This window comes from Diprion similis, chromosome 5 (assembly GCF_021155765.1).
Source record: "Diprion similis isolate iyDipSimi1 chromosome 5, iyDipSimi1.1, whole genome shotgun sequence".
NCBI classification, from domain to species: Eukaryota; Metazoa; Arthropoda; class Insecta; order Hymenoptera; family Diprionidae; genus Diprion; species Diprion similis.
Window position 1 is genome coordinate 70,064 of NC_060109.1, and position 17,766 is coordinate 87,829.

The 17,766-nt window shown below is 38.8% G+C and overlaps 2 protein-coding genes across 3 annotated transcripts in view; both read left to right on the plus strand.

Annotated features, from left to right (window-relative positions):
* Positions 1 to 629: 629 nt before the first annotated feature.
* On the plus strand, positions 630 to 16,665 carry LOC124406408 (putative defense protein Hdd11-like). Of its 2 annotated transcripts, XM_046881815.1 has the most exons (5): positions 630 to 825; positions 1,259 to 1,399; positions 1,864 to 2,048; positions 6,490 to 6,494; positions 16,654 to 16,665. In XM_046881815.1, the coding sequence occupies exons 1-3, from the start codon at positions 643 to 645 to the stop codon at positions 2,029 to 2,031; spliced, it is 492 nt and encodes a 163-aa protein (XP_046737771.1). In that variant the 5' UTR covers positions 630 to 642; the 3' UTR covers positions 2,032 to 2,048; positions 6,490 to 6,494; positions 16,654 to 16,665. The 2 variants fall into 2 exon arrangements, with proteins under 2 accessions (XP_046737771.1, XP_046737770.1); XM_046881814.1 differs by lacking the exons at positions 6,490 to 6,494; positions 16,654 to 16,665 and having other exon boundaries at positions 1,864 to 2,055.
* Positions 4,713 to 17,766, plus strand: part of LOC124406405 — a 112,570-nt gene continuing 99,516 nt past the window's right edge. The window contains exon 1 of the mRNA XM_046881811.1: positions 4,713 to 5,010. The gene's annotated coding sequence lies outside the window, so the exon portion shown is untranslated. The remainder of the gene's footprint in view (positions 5,011 to 17,766) is intronic.

The following is a 17,766-nucleotide window of genomic DNA, read 5'->3' on the forward strand; positions in this document are numbered from 1 at the left end:
AATATTGATGCAATTTTTTTATAACGAGTATATTAAACAAGCTCGGGGAATTCAAAAGAGGGATAAGGAGTGGCAGCAGGGTCAGGAAGGAGAAGTCGTCAGAATATAAGAAGCCGAATGATCATCTCTGCGGCGTCACAATTCAGCTTCGACTACTCCGATCAATTGTTAAAATTCAATTCCCACGTAAGTACGCAAAATTAAATTATATTTATACGGTAACAAATAGTCGTTATTGAAATAAATGATTACGATTTCAAGTCGATTACGAATCTTTCAAATTTTTGTAAAGAAACGATAAATCGTCAAGTGAAAATATTCTTTTTCACTTTTTGATTTAGATCAATTGACGATTTAAAAAATAACCCTGAATTCTAGACAGAGTAACGAACGAACTAAAAATTTGATTGCTATTAATTCTTTTATGTCAAATAAAATACGGTAAAAAAAAAAAAAAAATATTCATCGTGATCGAAATGATGTGATTTTGACGATCGTAAGGCAAAAACGAAACTATAAAAGGATGATTAATCGAACAGCAAATTGCGTCGTGAAATAAAACATTTCATTTGCATAGTAATAAATCGTCTTAAACGCGATCGAGTTAAATGTTTTATTCGACTCGATATAATTTATTTCAGAATGTTCCGATTCCTGATTTTCGTTGGAAGCATCGTCGCCGTAACTTATGCTTACAGCGTTGGAGCACCGGCTCACGTCTGCGAAACCATGATGCCGGGTCATGGGGTAGATCCTCAGACGACGCCGTCGCCTTACGACATCTTGTTGAGCAAAAATTCCATCCTGGGAGGAGAGTCAGTCACGGTAATTGTGTTCAAGATGCTTGATTTCCTTTGTTTTTCATTTTATTTTTACGCCAACTTGATCGGAAACTCGACAACTGATCGGTCATTACTACAAACGTCGATCGTTAATAAGCGATCACGCGATCGACGAATGACGTTGAGACTCATGTCTGTTGTAGAACATTGAAAACTAAGAGACACGTATTTTTTTATCTGTCGAAAGACGGTTTAAAGGGGTGAAAACGCATCAAGAAATCACCATCTTTGGGGGTCGTTTTCACCCCTCTAAACCGTTATTCCGCAGACAAAAAAAAAAAAAGAAAAAATACGTGTCTCTTAGTTTTCAATGTTCTAAAACATGCTTGAGTCTCAACGAAATCAGAGAGGGACACCAAACTGATGTTCCTTGTAAATACAACGGCTTGATACCCGGTTTTTTTCTTCTTGAAAAGGTCACCGTCAAGGGTCACGACCAGGAGCTGTTCAAGGGGATATTGATTCAAGCACGTCTTGGCGACCAGATCGTCGGAACTTTTGACGTCGATCCTGCTGACACCAAAGTGAAAACGATCGACTGTCCGAAGGGGGAAAGGGTGAGTTTAATTACGCGTTTTCGATTTCTCAGGGGGATTCAGGCACCGAAAACATGAAATAAGAATAAGGATCTGATTCTGGAAATAGCAATGCTTTGAAATAATAATTTACCGATCATTCAATGATATTTTGAAATCGAAATTAATTAATAGTCGATCTATAGTTGCTGCAAAAGGAACAGTCTTCATGTTTTTCCCTTGAGTTTTAAATTCAAATCAAAAGCAATCAAAAGTCCAAACACACGTGTCATTCAAAATCGGTAAGAAAGTAAGCTTGTCAATTCCATACCGAGTCAACATAGAAAACTAGACTTAGAAAAATCGAAAATTTTGATTTTCTGGTTCGTTTTCATCGCTGAGCATCTCGCTGCTTCGATAATCAGACTGGGATGTTAAAACCACATGAAAAATCTAATCTATAATCGAATGAAGCCTGCAACAATTCGTGTATAATTAATTTTCAGAATGCTGTTACTCACAAAAACGCGAAAAATAAGTCTGAAGTTTCTGTAAAGTGGGTGGCACCCGCGGATCTCGTCGGAAACGTCGTCTTCAAAGTTACCGTGGTCAAGGAGGCGATAATCTTTTGGGTCGCGCAGAGCTCGTCAACTCTTTCAGTCCGCCGTCAATAAGCATCAACAGATTTCGATTTCATTCGATTTCATTCGCACTCATCTTTATGACGTTTTACTCGTGAGATAATATACCAAAAATGATGGTATCGTGTAATAATAATAATATTAACAACAATAATAGTTACGAACCACACGAAACTAGTAAAACGTTGTAGACTTGTGATGACCAAGATTCATGTAACGTATTTTTAAATTTTTCTATTGAAATAAAATATTTTTTGCATTAAATTCAGCCGATTATGATTTATACAATGTACGAAAAACGTATAATGTTTCTCTTTATTCTTCCAACATTTGTGAGTAGGAAGTCCCGAAAGAAGAAACAACGAATTAAACAACAGTTGAAAACTCGCAAATGTAGAATTCGATGTGAATTTAACATTGAATTTGCTAATCTATTCAACAAAACCAGTCAGATTATATCGTTATCTTCTTTTCAATAATTTTGCTCATCGTTCCTTATCGTTTCACGAATAACAATTTAACGAAATTCTGCAAAACTTTTCTTAACACAAAGACGACTTTAGTTTCAAGTGCACGGAATGATGTTGATGAACTACACTATTCAATGAAAAAATTGAAGTGAAGTCTATTATTGAACAAAGTTTCCCCTAAAGTGTAAAAAAAATTGGCGAACTTCCTGATTGGCTCCACGCAATTTCCAGAAAGCCAGACCAATCACGAAAAGGCAAAAGTCTTTCGCACCTTTTAATTTTCCCATTTAATTCTACCTCCATCACCACTCTTCCAGCGGGAGCAGGTAAGAATCCCTCCTCGTCTTTGGTTTGTACTTACTTATTCTATTGTGCGCCTGCCCGCCCAAAGCAAATATGTCTCTACGGGTGGTTTATTGCGCTACATGTGCGCGCCAGATGTCATATCCTTGAAAAAACCTGCAATATTTTCAGACATTTATTCAATATTCAGAAAATATTTCAAAGACCTCTAAAGTTATCGTTAGGATTACTTCGTTTTACAGTGAGTGATGAAAAAACGACATAATAATACAATAAAACATTCCACGTGGTGACGAAATAGTATAAAAAAAAGAAAACAATTTAGAATAAACTGATGAAAATGCGTCAGAAAGTGAAGACTACTCGTCACTGCAGTCAGCCATAGCAGAAGATGATAGACGAGAAAAAACCTCGTCGAAAATTAGTGTTTTGAAATAGAAGAGCGTATTTTTTCTGCGATTCAGGACACAATGCCGAAACAGTATGATTTGCTATTTATTTTTGCGTGGATGTGATATTTCGCATGTATGTAAAAGCGGGGTCTAAACAGACTCGATCTGATAATTTTCATGAAGTTGGTATTACATTCGTGAAAATGGAGAGAAATTAGGCTTAAGTTTACAGTTTTTGAATATGAACTCGAAGCGATTGAGATGAAGTTGGGTCATAAGTCATTCGATTTGACAGTTTTTGAATTATTGAATGCGGATGTAGGCTTGAATTTTCAAGTGCAGACTTGTAGTAATGAAAAATTTTCTAATGAGGAACAATCAGGCAAAAGTAAGTCAGCGTATGGTCTGAAATCGATGAACTTGTCGATTCTTATTCGGCAATTAATTAATTTAGAATTTAAATTCAATCTGCGAACTTGTAACGATTCAACGTAGAGCTTGAAATGAATAAATTTGTCAATTTTCATTAGGTAATTAATGAATGCAGAATTTAATTTTCATCTGCGAACTTGTAGCGATTTGGGATTCAATAATTGGGAACAATCAAGCCTGACGTTCGCATGTGCTCCAAAATAATTGCTACTATAAAAAAATTGCAGATGGAACATTACTCGTCAGAAGTATAACAAATAAAATTTTCATTTCCCGAAAACCATGTTTCAGCATCCTCTCCAGACACTATAGTCTCGTGAATACCAATGTAAAGTAACAGGAAGTTTTCAGATTTTGACCCTTAAACAAAAATCCACTAAAAAACAACCATCTTAAACAAAGTGATTACTATCGTCTAATTTTCCCGGAAAGCTCAGTCAACACCGGCTTAGTCCTCGCATCTCTATCGCACTAATCCTTGGTCAAAGGCCTTTGCTTAGTGATCTCGTCAACAGAGGCCGCGCAGATGATCTCTTCGAGCCGAGGCCGTTGCCCAGTGGAATACAGCAATAAGTATAGTCAGGCCACCCGCACACAAGGTATAATTAGCGTCGCAGTAGTGGGACGAAGCGAAAGGGCGCCTGCAGGTATGCATACAGGCAAGCACCGCGGTACCGAGCGCCGGCGAAGAAGGCCGAAGACGGCCGAAGTCCGCCGAAGGAGGCCGAAGCGTGCGCTGCAATTGGCGGCAGGTGCGCGCGCAGCCGCTTTGTTTAGCAGCGCTAGCTTGGTTGGTACAGCAGCAACAGCGATCAGCGGCGGGAGCAGCAGCAGCAGCAGCAGCAGCAGCAGCAGCAGCAACAGCAACGCGAATCAGCGGCGGCAGCAACGAACGAACCGGCGTTGCTCAGCTGCATACTTTCAGTCGGCCGCTGAACTCGGCGTGCGCCGTTACGGAGTCGGTTCTCAGTTTTGGTTTTATGTGTACGTTTCATTTTCGTTGTGTTTTCTTCTTTTATCTCTTCCGGGGTTTATCATCGTTCGAAAGGGAAAATTATCTATCGACTGTGACGTTGTTCCTGCTGTAGTCGATATTGTTATTCTTTCCAATTTTTGTCTATTAATATTATCAGTTTTGTCCAATTATCGTACACGGATTACGATAAGATTTGCACGCCGCTGATGATTATCCGAGTAATAATATCACCGTAATTATTCAAACTCTCCAACGCGAGTGTAGTAAAATTATTGTGATTCGTTCCGAGTTTTACACCGATCTTAAGGACCTTTTTGGATTTTTATAAACCTGCACCCGTCTGCACACCAAGTCCACTTCTTCTTCGCCTCCGTTTCACAGGAAACAAGGAGGAATCGGAGCGTCGTTAGCGAATCCTTCGACTTCGTTATCCTGCATGGTGAGTTAATTCGCTCCGTGTGCAATTATCGTACACTTAACTTTTTATTACACTTCTTTTTATTGTTTTTTTTTTTGTTCTTGAATACCTGTTGTGTTGTAAATAAGTATATACAAATATGAATACACCGAATAGTCGGAATAATTTTCACATCCTAATTGTCGCCATTTTACGATCTGCGAGGATTCATTCGCCTTAGCATGTAACAAGCGGTCGTTTTCACCACGCACCGATAATTTAGAACCGGTGGGATGCGAACGTGTAACAAGTTAACGTATAACATTTATACACATATACCTGTAAATATATACCTACATGCGATAAACCGGGAGTCTAGGATAACGGTAGGATTTGCACGGATTAGAAACAGGCGCAGGTTACGTGCGGCTTGTCGTATAAACGCGAGTCATCTATACAGACACGTTTATGCTGCTGCAAAAATTCCCGTACAGTTGAATATCGGCTGACCGTAGTTTTTTTTATTTCTTATTTTAGTCTTTTCTTTTCCTCTCTAAAATTCGCAGTAATTTACTTGACTTCAATCCGGTTATGCAATTAATATTCAACACACCTAGAACTATCGAGTAATTCGTAATATATGATCGTTTGCTGGTGCTGCTAATCAAAGGGAACTTGGAATTGGAATTGATGCATTCAAATCTGCGGAATGGACTGAAAAACACTTGAAGTAGTAACAGTTTTTAATTGAAAAATAGTTATGTTGTCTGATTTTTTCCGGTGTTGAAGGAATTTGTGCCGGAGAATTGGGAAATTGTCTGCAATCCAGTGTTCGTTCCCCCTTTTTCTGCCAGCCCTACGATTATGAATTATGAATTTTACTCCCGAGGTCAGAGTGGGATCAGGTACATTGAATAATTCACTAGCTGCAGCCTTGACTGATTTAGAGACACATCGAAGTGATCGATGAGTTGTAGATTAATGAATATCAAAGAATCAACTTCGGGTTACGGTGCCTGATTTTTTTTACTCTTGATTTACGCTCTCTGAAAGAGAAAGAAGAATGTCGTTGAGCCAGCTGTTCGTCACCGTATACCGAAAGTGAAAGATCTGAATCGCATTCTGCAAATACATCACATTTTTAGGCATTTTAGACTGCATCGCAATTATATGTACATATATATATATACACTTGCAATCTCACTCCGCTAACTCACTTATTCACTTTTAATTACTCGTGAAAACTAAACATCACCGCTAACTCGAGAGTTATGTATACCCTATTTTGTAAATTGTTGTATATTATATGTTTCACCCGTTGTATTATATATATGCATGTCATATTACTGCAGTACTGCAGATAAATGGGTAGATCTAGACATGTAATGACGCACTTATAGCGGGTACGTTATCCGAAGGAAAGAGAAAATTGATGAATGAATCACCACGTGTAGAAAGATTGCCGTTATCTTATTCTCTAAAATTATCTGCAGTTTAAGATCGTCTTCAGTCAAGTCAAGCAATCTCTTCGCTGACGAATATATTGCTATCGGATTATCTACCGGAAGAAGATTCGACATTGAGCTTTGATTTTTTCGAACTATCACAAAAGTGTGTCGATATCCTTTTTCGTAGGGGAAAAAAATGGAATGAATTTTCCAGTCTTAAAAGGCTTCGTGACTTTATATGGAATTTCCAAATCGATCGGTGCCTGAAGATGGTCTAAAAGAAACAATAAAAAGAGGAGAAGAATAAATTGTAGAAAAATTGGATCCCCTTGTGTTATTCTTGATGCGGTAAGCACGAATACCCTTGAATATTTGCATCGTTGGCAGAGTAGAGTAGTAGAGCAGAGCAGAGCAGAGCAGAGCAGTTTCCAACCCCCTTTGAGGCAGAGTTTTTCTTCTTTTAAGAGAGATGAAGAGATGATAGTCAGTATATTTGATCTCGCGTCTCGTAGGTTGGCTTGTGAGCGAAATGAACCGTTGGCAACCCCTAACGCGCGAGGGGGTGTCGCAGTACGACAATCGATATGGCTAGTAGCACAGCTAGAGTGAATCGAAGGCCAACCCGTTCCTCTCTTCCGCACTGTGTGTATATCATGCACACCCTAATCCCACGGTACCTATATATATATATATATATATATATAGTATACACATATAAACTGCAGAGGGGATGCGATGATGGATGGGAGATAGGGGGGAGCGTGGGACGGTTGCGAAAATGCTCGCCCTTACCAGATCAGGGGATGAAAGACTTGGGTAGAATTGATGAGAAGTTTTTTCTTCACTGAGATGACCTGACCATCACATTTTTTTACTGATCAACGTCATTCATTTATACCTTACTAGTTATCTTTTTCATTCAATCTAGATGGATTTGTTAGCTGTTGATGGAGTGAGTCAGGATCTTGATGTCGGAAGTGAAGTCGGTAAGGATTTGACGTCGATTTCCGGTTTCTTGGTTGATTTTACCGTCGAACTATCTCTTGGGGTTAAGCCTTTATCTTATCCTACCCTGACAATGGGAAAACTAATCTTTTGGATACGTTAATCGACATTCTAATCCGTGTTCTGTGATAAGGTTATTGATACTATTCTGTGCAATGTGAAATTTATGCGGGATCTAACAGTTTCTAGACAGTTTTTAAAGAAAGGATGGGTGGGTCGATTTTGTTGCGTTTTTTTGCTGTTTCTCAAATTTTTTGTTGAGGGTGTCAAAATTATAGTGAGATATAATTCATCGAAATATGTCTTGTGGAGTGCTGTTCTCAAGCAACTTGAACACATTGGAAGTTGTTTTAAGTCAAACCATATCAGATCATTCCAAACACGAAGTAAAGAAAGAACTTTAAAAAAGATTTTATATCCGTGATTTCAAGCTTAATCCGTGGAAGGCAAAGCATAAAATCTAGCGACACGACGTTTAAAAATTTGTCCAAAACGTCTAGTTTCACATCTATAACGACTCTCGAAGTCAAGCAGTGTCATCGGGATGAGAATTGTCAGCGAATGAATCCCCGTGAGAAAACATATTATACTTTTTATGTCGAAAATTGGCCTTCAAAAGCTACTTCAACGCCTTGAAGAGAGAAAGAGAGATTTTCTTGTCGCCTGAACGACGGTTCACGTGAAATATATATCTGTGAAACTTAACGTAGACTTACTGTAAGGAAAAAGCGAGGTGAGACGACGACTGGTGTACCTGAGGGACTTGACCTCAGGTTCGACACTGCTTCCGGTTAGGTTAGACTCAGCAACCGCTGCTGCTGCTGCTGCTGCTGCGTGTGCCTTGTGAAAACGGGTGCTCACTGAGCTCTGAGTCAGCTCTTATAAACTCTCGGAGATGAGAGCGAAAGATAAAGTCTGCGCGGAACTCCGCGACACTTTCGAGCCACTTTTAAAAAGCCACCATAATTTCATATTGTCGTTGACGAGTAGAAAAGAAAGGTAAAGAAGAAACATTTTGCCTCGCTATTCTACAACTTCAGGGTCATTCTTCAGGAGGCTGGTAATTACTCTTCACTCCTTATAGTAATCGGTTATCAAGTTATGCTGCAATTTCACCATCTTTCTCGAATACTGATCAAAATTAAGTTCATTTTAGATTTCTGGACAAAAAACATTTTCACCAAGAGCGCAACAAATATTCTGGGACTTTCCTCACGAGTATCACTAACATCGTCCATCATGAATGGATGGATTCAAGAATGAGGGCGAAATTATAGCGTTCGACAAGCTTGCTAGATGGTTAAAAGTCTCTGTGTGGCATTGGTTCGATAACCACATAGGTGTTCAATTCGTTTCGTCCTCGTTTCGTTTCACGAAACTCTTCCACCTTGCCATCCTTTTCTCCTGAACAAATCTCGTTGGCTCTATAGTATTTGATGTCGTGACACGAGGGCGAATTGCCAATTGGGGATGTAAGGTCGTATAAGAAGCGTCGAGAGGTTTTATGTCTCTGGTCAAGGTCTACAACCTACGATGGAGCCGAGAAATCCGGTATCGGGAGTAAATATTTGTCTTTCCTTTTGCCTTACCTTCGATCCTGCTGCAAATATTATCAGGCAGGACAACCAAGGAGTTGGAACACGTGGTGGTGGTGGTGGTGGTGGTGGTGGTTAGTGCTTAAGCTCTGCCCTCCTCCCCCCCCTCGACTCTCGGTGTACTTGTAAGGCCTAGATTAAATCTTGGCCGACCTAGATCACCGCGGCACCAACCCCATCCTCCACGTGTGAGAATCTGATAAACACGTCACGCAAAGTAACCAATTCGCCTCGGATCGAAAAGCCTTCGTACGACATGCTTGACCATTGTTCCTTATCGTTTGTACCACCGGATTATTCCCCTCGAATATATCTGATCGACAGATCTGAATTCCGTTGGAAGCGTTTCCGGAATTCCACGTAGCCTAAGGGAAAACGATTTATTACAGTTATGACCATTTTATGACCCGAACAAGGGTTCCATACCTAATGGGCACCAAGTTCGTACTAAGATATTTCGGTTTTGCTAAACTCGAGCCTTTTCTTTCTGCTAATGATACTTTAATACTGATTAACGAAGTTTGAAACTTGCGGTTTTATTTTCCTTTGTTTTCGAAGAACCTTTACCTTGTAAAGAGTAGGAACTTGATTATGTTTTAAATTTTTTTCTTTTTGAATAAGCCAAACTTTTGAAAGATTGAAGTTTAAACTAGGCCAACGATTAATCGTTTCATCACAGAATTCAACATGTCTAGACCTAACGTCGTCTATGTTAATGCAACAGCAAATTGCATCATAATTATGGAATACTTGAAGCGGTACATAAAAAAAAATTGAAATGATGAATCATCGTGCCACGTCTAGGCTTTGAGGTAGAAACTTTTACTTTGTCCGTGATAGACGGAACACTTTTATTATACATCCGGATAGTTTGGTAAATTGAGGAAGTTTCTTATATATAGCGGAAATCAAAGTGACGGTAAAATTTTCGCGGATACAAACTTTGATTTTATACAATAAACCTAGGTAATACGGCCGTGAGCTTTATTATTACAGTGGACAATCAATCATCCGTGATAAGCCTTGGTAAACATTAAGCCTAAGGCTGAGGCTTATAAAACGTACACATCGTTGAGTAATATTAATGATTCACGGTGTAAATCGTGCGAAAAATTATTGGCTATTTAGTATTGTTGCAGTCTTCAAACTGCAGGATTTAATTTCATGTCTCATATATAACTGCAGTCCTGATCAATCAAGCTCGACAGCCTCTCATGTCAAGCTTTATAACATGATCTCGTTGACTTTTAGCCTCTTCTTGAATCCTCTGGTTCAAGCCACGCACCTACTTCCAAAGGAACAAGATCACACATGACTCATATTGTGATATAATTAATTCACGAATGTTTCGAAATTCGGGCGACGCAATATTCTGCGCCCAATTTTGGCAACATTCATCCGACTGATTCCTCTCTCATCTTTTGTTCCACACGTGTTCGTCATTCTTCGGTTTTTCTCATTTCGGATGATCGCTTGACCAGAACAATACTGTGAAAAACTGAACACTGTACGATTTTTATTATCCTGATTATAAATTATTGCGACTCTATATCAAACAGGTCAAAATTTTGCACATTTAATACATATTTACCATTCGATTGGAAAAAAGTAATATGAAAATGAAGACTGTGATGACTGAGGTGTACAATTACCAGTTGCAATTGTTATTCTTATTATTATTATTCTCTTTTTCACTTTCTCATTCTCAGACACCTTTCGACGATTCAAACCTTTGAATTGGCGCTAAATTCTGCGAATAATAAAAAAGTGTTTCTGATTCCAAAAAAAAAAAAAAAAAAAAGAAAGAAAAAAGTGGAATAAAAATAAGCAATAAAATTTGCAAACTGATTTGCATTATTTGGGAGAGAAAAATACTACCTCGCTCGAAGGCGTCGATGTTGTTCAGCAAGGAGTCGTAGTCTGAGAAGTAAGATAGTCAGTCAGGCAGTCAGGCAAGGCGACTCTACCTAGTCAGATATACGAGTGAAAGTGCAGCCGAGTTGCGGGCGTATAACGCAGGCAGGTACAGTTAACGGCTTGTTTGCTGCAGTTCTCCAGACCAGGATTCGAACTCTGCGCAGTGATGTGTTTGGAGGTGGCGGATATTCGAGCGCGGAGGAGGCCTCGCCGTTGAGATCCTTGCGCAATATGTAGCCGCAATAATCCTTCTTTGTCCTCCTCCATGCGCTGCTGCGTTCGGCGCATTGATTTCGCGCAGCGCAATATGCGAATTTTATTTTCTCACCTTTCTTCTGTCACGCTTATTCCGAATTTTGGTGAATAATTGTGGATCATTTTCATTCGTAAAGCAATTGGCTCCACCCAATTGGGTTTATCTTCCTCATTTTTAACCATCTTTATGCTGTTTTTTCCGTTTTCACTCAGGCTTTGTTTACGCATTTCAACAACTTGTTGTTATCGTTTTAATTTTGTATTTTTATCCTATTCTTTGGTTTTTCATCATCTTTTTTTTTGGACCGCGTTGCGCATATATTCACGTGTACGAGACATACCGAGTTAATTGCTAACTATTGAATGGTTTGATGCGCATGCGCTAAGACTTGAGAGCAAAGACAGCCGTTTTGCAAGGGTGACCAACATTTTTAGGTTACGTACATCACGCAGATTTGATATCTGGATTCATGGATGTTGGTTGCCCTGATAAATCGACTGATCTTGCTGTAGAGTTTTAGCGCATGCGCATTACAAATCAAAAAGTATAAGGTACTGTGGTTAAACTGATTTGCGATCTTGTATATTTTTCTTCACGTTCGAAACACTGCTTTTCCGCATTCATCGTTTCTTTCTCTTCTTCTCGAAACGTTTTTTCTTGCTCATTTTTTCTGCTCTTTTAGTAAACAAATGAACAACGTTTGAAAAATATTTTTCAACGAAAAAACAAGAACTTCTTCTTATGAATTTATAATAATATTTACTTATATATCACTGCTTCGGGAAATCTTGCGCCGCTGTTTTTTTTTTTTTCTTTCATTTTATCTTTTGGTAAAATTAATCACACCCGCAATGCTTTTCCGAATTTATATTTATACAGTGTATAGAAAAATGAATTTCAAAAAGAAACAAACAAATTTTTATATTAAATTGGTTAAAAATCCAGTTTTTTCTGTAAAACTATTCTTTATAGTCGATTCTGTAATGATTATAAATTGCGATGGTTAAACTGTGGCTGAATGAAAATCCAATATATTGCGTATATAATTACGTATATATATATACTATATTAACGTGTTTAGCATAATATGTATACTTGACACGATATTTTGGAGAAAAAAAAATTTATAACAAGATATATAACTTAACTTTAGCTTAGTGGTTATTAAATGATGATAAGCATTGTTTGATTTACAATAACGCGTAAATTCTTCGTTAAATTTCAACATTCCAAAGATATATGTATGCAGATCCATAGATAAAACGAGTATACAAAGTATCTTGGAATGTATAATCTCGGGGCCGCTAGCTTAAATACGCATCTCTATTGCACACGATATATTGTAAAAACAAATAATTTCGTACGTGCGTGCGTGCGTGCGTGCGTATAATACAGATTCCCGCACACCACAACCGTCGTCGTTGGATATTGCGCGATTCGAATGGGCGGTGTAGAAAAGCTCTCACACGTAGGTGGGTAAATTGATTTCCGTGATTATTCATCTCCTCGTGCTGCATGTAACGCGTTTTGGTCCTTTTTGTTATCTCAGCTGCAGCTTCTTGCACGATGCTTGGTAAATCACCACGCAACCATGGGACTCGGAAACCTGGTGAACCGGGCGTCGTCCTCGACTTAAAATATTTACCATACCGCTACCAGATGGTTCACACTTAACCCCGACCACCAGAACCATGGGGTTCTAATGTTTCGCATTTCCGGCACCGTAGAACTTGCTCTGCACTCACTCAAGCCGCGCACATATGGGGCATTCTACGGAAACGATACTAAATTTTGAACCCATATTTTCGAACGACGTTTTTATCAGACTTTTTTTTTTTTTTTTTCATCTGATCTCTTTCGTCCGAAAGATTCATTTTTATTCACGGAAGAGAAAGGGTGGATAATTGTTAATTTTTATGGATTTTTTTGTACACGCTTAAATATCTTCCTACTTATAAATTTACATACGAAAGACAGAAATACTGTTTATTTAATAAAAGAATCACGTAACGTAAGCTAATTAATACCGCGTGTACGTACTGAATAAAACTACTTGACTACACAGACAAGTGAGTACACATATATATATATAACAAAGTTTGATAATTCATTCCGAAAAATTATCGTCACGCGAAGTAGAATAATTGAGATATTTCTTTTCTCAAATGAAATAATTAACGAGAATGATAAGGTTTTATGGTATAGAAAGAAAAGTTGCGAATAAATTGCGGAAAATAACGAGCGTAATATTTCAGTGCTAATTTGACTGCCGAGAATGCCTCATACAATGCAATTCCACAAAACCGATGACGCATATTGCAGGGTTCGAAGCAGCTCAGCTGTGGTTGTGCAGTTAGCCGGGGTTAAGTTAGGAGAGATATATTTAACCCCCTCTAATACAGCTAAACCTCGTACATATATATATATATATATATATATATATATATATATATATGTTGTAGGTATACACAGAATATACTATATATATATGCGTGTAGAATATATTCGGTTTCGCTGCTTCAAGCTCGAGTTTGTGCAGACGACGACTGAACGTCTGGAGAAGAATTCCTGAGGGCCGTATAAACGATTCAAAATAATCCGTGTGCCGAATACTCGGCATCTCTTACAGTATGAAATTTATATATCTATATATACACACATGTGTATGTACCTATATATATATATATATATATATATATATATATTAGGGTGGCGCAAAAAAACCGACTGTTTTTTTTTTTTTTGAGTCACGTGTGACAAAATGTTAGTTTTTGATGTTTTAAGAGCCCACTCCAAAGGACAGCGCAAAAAAAATTTTTAAGAGGTCGCTCCAAATTTCAAAAAATGACAAAAATCGTCAAAAAATTAAATTAAAAAAATTATATTTTTAGTACTTTGTTCGATTTTTAATTCATGTCGTGGTGTATTGTTATCGATTCTTTCTTACTAAATTAAAGAAAAAAAATTTATGAAATTTTAATATGAACATTAAAAGGTCACTCGAAAAGACCTAAAGAAATGCACCAAAAAATTGAAAAAAAAATTATGAGCGACCTTTCAAAATTCAAATTTTGAATTGAAACTTTCGGAAACTTTGTTTTTTTTTTGTCTATAAAATTCTACCTCAACGAGAAAAAAATTTTAAATAAAAAAAAAAACCATTTCGGACGATATCTGACGTTTTAAAAAATGTGAAACGACCTCTTAAAATTTTTTTTTTGAACTGTCCTTTGGAGTGGGCTCTTAAAAAATCAAAAACTAACATTTTGTCACACGAGACTCAAAAAAAAAAAAAAAAAAAAAAAAAAAATAGTCGGTTTTTTTGCGCCACTCTAATATATATGATGTTGATAGTCGGCAGACGAAATACGAGATGCCACGTTTAGCAAATCGTCTCTTGTTCCCACTCACATCGCATTTTCTTTCTATGTTTCTATTTCCACGCGTTTATAATAACGGGATCGGCTTACTTTTGAGTCGTAACTCTGACAAATGGGGTAAATACATGGATCTATTTTATTTTTTATCTTTTTCCTACACAGACTATTCGGATAGAGTAACCCGTTTTTTCCACTTTCTCAAAACACTTTTGAGAAACCTCTTGAAATATTTTAGCCAAATGAGTTTGAAGAAGAAAAAAATGTCGTTAAAACAATAATTCTTACACATTGTTTTTGTGAATCTATGTCAATGAGTTAAAATCACTTCAAGACTTTTGGATTAAGTAAAAATATTGTCACGGAAAAGTACTTGTAAAATGAAAATTGAAATTTAGGCACGTTGTGGTAGAATTTTTGAATATTACGATTTAAAAAATAGAAATGAACAGTCGGTGAAAAAAAAAATCGACGGTAAAGTAACGAAGTGAAATATTCTTACTTCCCGAATAACAAGTAAAGATCCGGCTTTGAGGTATAGAAATCATTTTATACAAGCCTATGTATGTATAATGTGTTCGCCTCGCGTCTTACCTGCGCACTTATACCGGTCGGTTGCAACGAGTTACAGCTCGGTTACCGGTTTCAGAGTCAACGCGGATATGCAGCAATTTCGCGCTTCCACCGAGGTAATTGAACGAATCGACATGACGCGTATCTCATCATCGTGGCCATGAATCGCAAGCATAATATAAAATTTCATAGCAATTACGAACAAAGAGTAATTAAAGAATTTTCAAATCAATCGATGCATTCACGATCCGGAGTTCGTTAACGTTTACTGCAAGCATATAGAATTGGACTAAAGAGTTTGCCAAAAGCCCAGACACCATCCTATGGGTTTCATGTGACGAGCCATGAACCATGGCTGTTACTAATTACTGTACTGAAATGCTGAAACAGAATCGTATGTGCGTTACGAACAGCTGCCGCGAAATGCCTGGTGTACTTGTCACGTGTTAAGATTACGATTGATGTTATCATCAGCTGCTTCGCTGTGACTGGTGGCCACTGTTTAACCGGGACAGTAATTAACGGGGAACTAAGGTTAACTCATGCGGGCGTCGTTCCCTGTTTTTCCTCTCCTCCTCATCATCATCTTCTTCTTCTCTTTCACACTGTCGCAGTTCCCTCGTTCACTCATCTTACCCAGATCCCATTATTTTTATTATCACTCAGCGAGGCTCGTTGTCGTTATAACTGGCAAAAACTGTACAGAGTTTTGTTGGATGGATTCGCAGTTCAACAGGCCAACCGCACTTAAATTTTCATGTTCGTCCCGGTTACGCGTCATGTGGTGTTAAAAACAATCTCACCGTTGCTCCATTATCAATGGACTTCAACCAGCGTGAGCGTCATTCTAGACTGACAGTATGGTGGTAGTGGGTTTTGGATACTCAATGGTTGAAAACGAGGTTAAAACCTCCTACTGGATTCAAACACAGTTCGAAACTTATTGTTGGACTTTGGAAGTGGGACTGGTTCTGGCTGTCAGAGTCTACAAAGTCCTGCTGCAAAGAGAGATAGAATTTTTATCTTCAAAAGTACAATCGGAGTGTCTTTGCTAAAGGAATCCTTCGTCAATACTTGCGAGAACGTTCATTTCGTCTGCTTCGTGTTCCTTTTGAGAGAAGTGGAGTTCCTTTGTCGCGTGCTTGTCCGATCTGCAAAATTTCCCAAAGTCAAATCCAAACTGCTGTTTCTCTACAGCCCAACATCCCTGGAAGTTCCACGTGTCCATGATCAAGAAGTACCTTGAATGGTGTATAAGGATTGAAATATAACCATGAAGAGTTTGATGACCAGGTCGAACTCGATTTCTCCGATTCCCTTTTTGCCTTTATTGTTAGGATATGAACTCGGGCAGGCAGTGGAAGGCAGTGAAGGATGTGGGTACCAAGCTGGGTGGACCGGCAAGGGATTGATCTATCAACAGGTTCCACTGCAGGGGAAATATCCCCTTTAAGTTTCTTGAGCCTCTTGGCAAAGGCCGATCGACGTCTCGCCGTGAACTTTCTTACGTGGACAAGCGTGCGGATGGGACGATAAAGAAGGAGAGAAGAAAAGTGAGAGAGAGAGAGAGAGAGAGAGAGAGAGATCGGTGGTCCAGCGACAAAGAGACGCTGCTGGCTTGCGGGACGCGCTCCTCGGCAACAAAGACCGAGCCTGGCAACAGCGACGCCAACTTGACCGTCGGGACTGAACCAGCTGAAGATGCCTGTCTTTCTCTCCTCATCTTTCTCTTTCTCTTTCTCTTTCCATCTCGCCGCCGAAGAGGACCGGCCGGTGCGAGATTCGAACCACCATCTGCAGCGGAAATTATGATATACGTCCTGATCCACGAGCCGGGAATTATCAGCTTGGGATCACGAAGAGGATAAGAGGAATAGGAGGAGGAGGAGGAGAGAAGAGATGAGGAATTGGCAATTATGATGATCGGACGATGAAGGTTACCGGCTAGAACGCCGCCGTATGCCTATTACCTCCAGCTACGGGAGGAGCATGCAGGTGAAAGTGAATATCAGACTACGTGACTAACTCCTGTCTAGAGCTGTCATTCTTTTTTATCGCTGCTTCTCCTCCTCCTCCTCCTCCTCCTCTTCTGCATCCGCGTTCACGTTTGTTCGTTTCTCTGCGCTTACCAGTCCAATACATCTGGTAACTGTCAATTTCGTTGTCAGCTTTGTGTTGCGCTTATGCAATCCAACGTTTGTACTGAAACTTCGTTTTCCCATCAGTTGGGCTCATCGTTACAAGAAGAGTTTCCTCCTTGAAACCACTGCAATTCTTTCGTTTCTCTTGTTCTTTTTGAAATTATTATACCGCTACTCACGAAGTATCGATAAACCATTGCTGAACACGTCGGGATCAATCTTCGTTCCTCTGTAGCTCTCGATATTTTTTTTTACCTTCTCTGGAGAGGAAGGATGGTAGGAGAGTCCCAAAAGCATCGACCTTCAAATCCCATCCAGCGATCAAAACCTGATATTAGAAGGAACCCCTAATTTGATAACCCCTCGACTTTGAAATCGGGGAAGAGAATCCCTTCGAAGATTTATGCCCCTCTTATTGCTTCAACAGCTCATCATTATTGAAAATTCATTCAGGTGTTACTAAGTCAGGGATTATCTGGTGCAGAA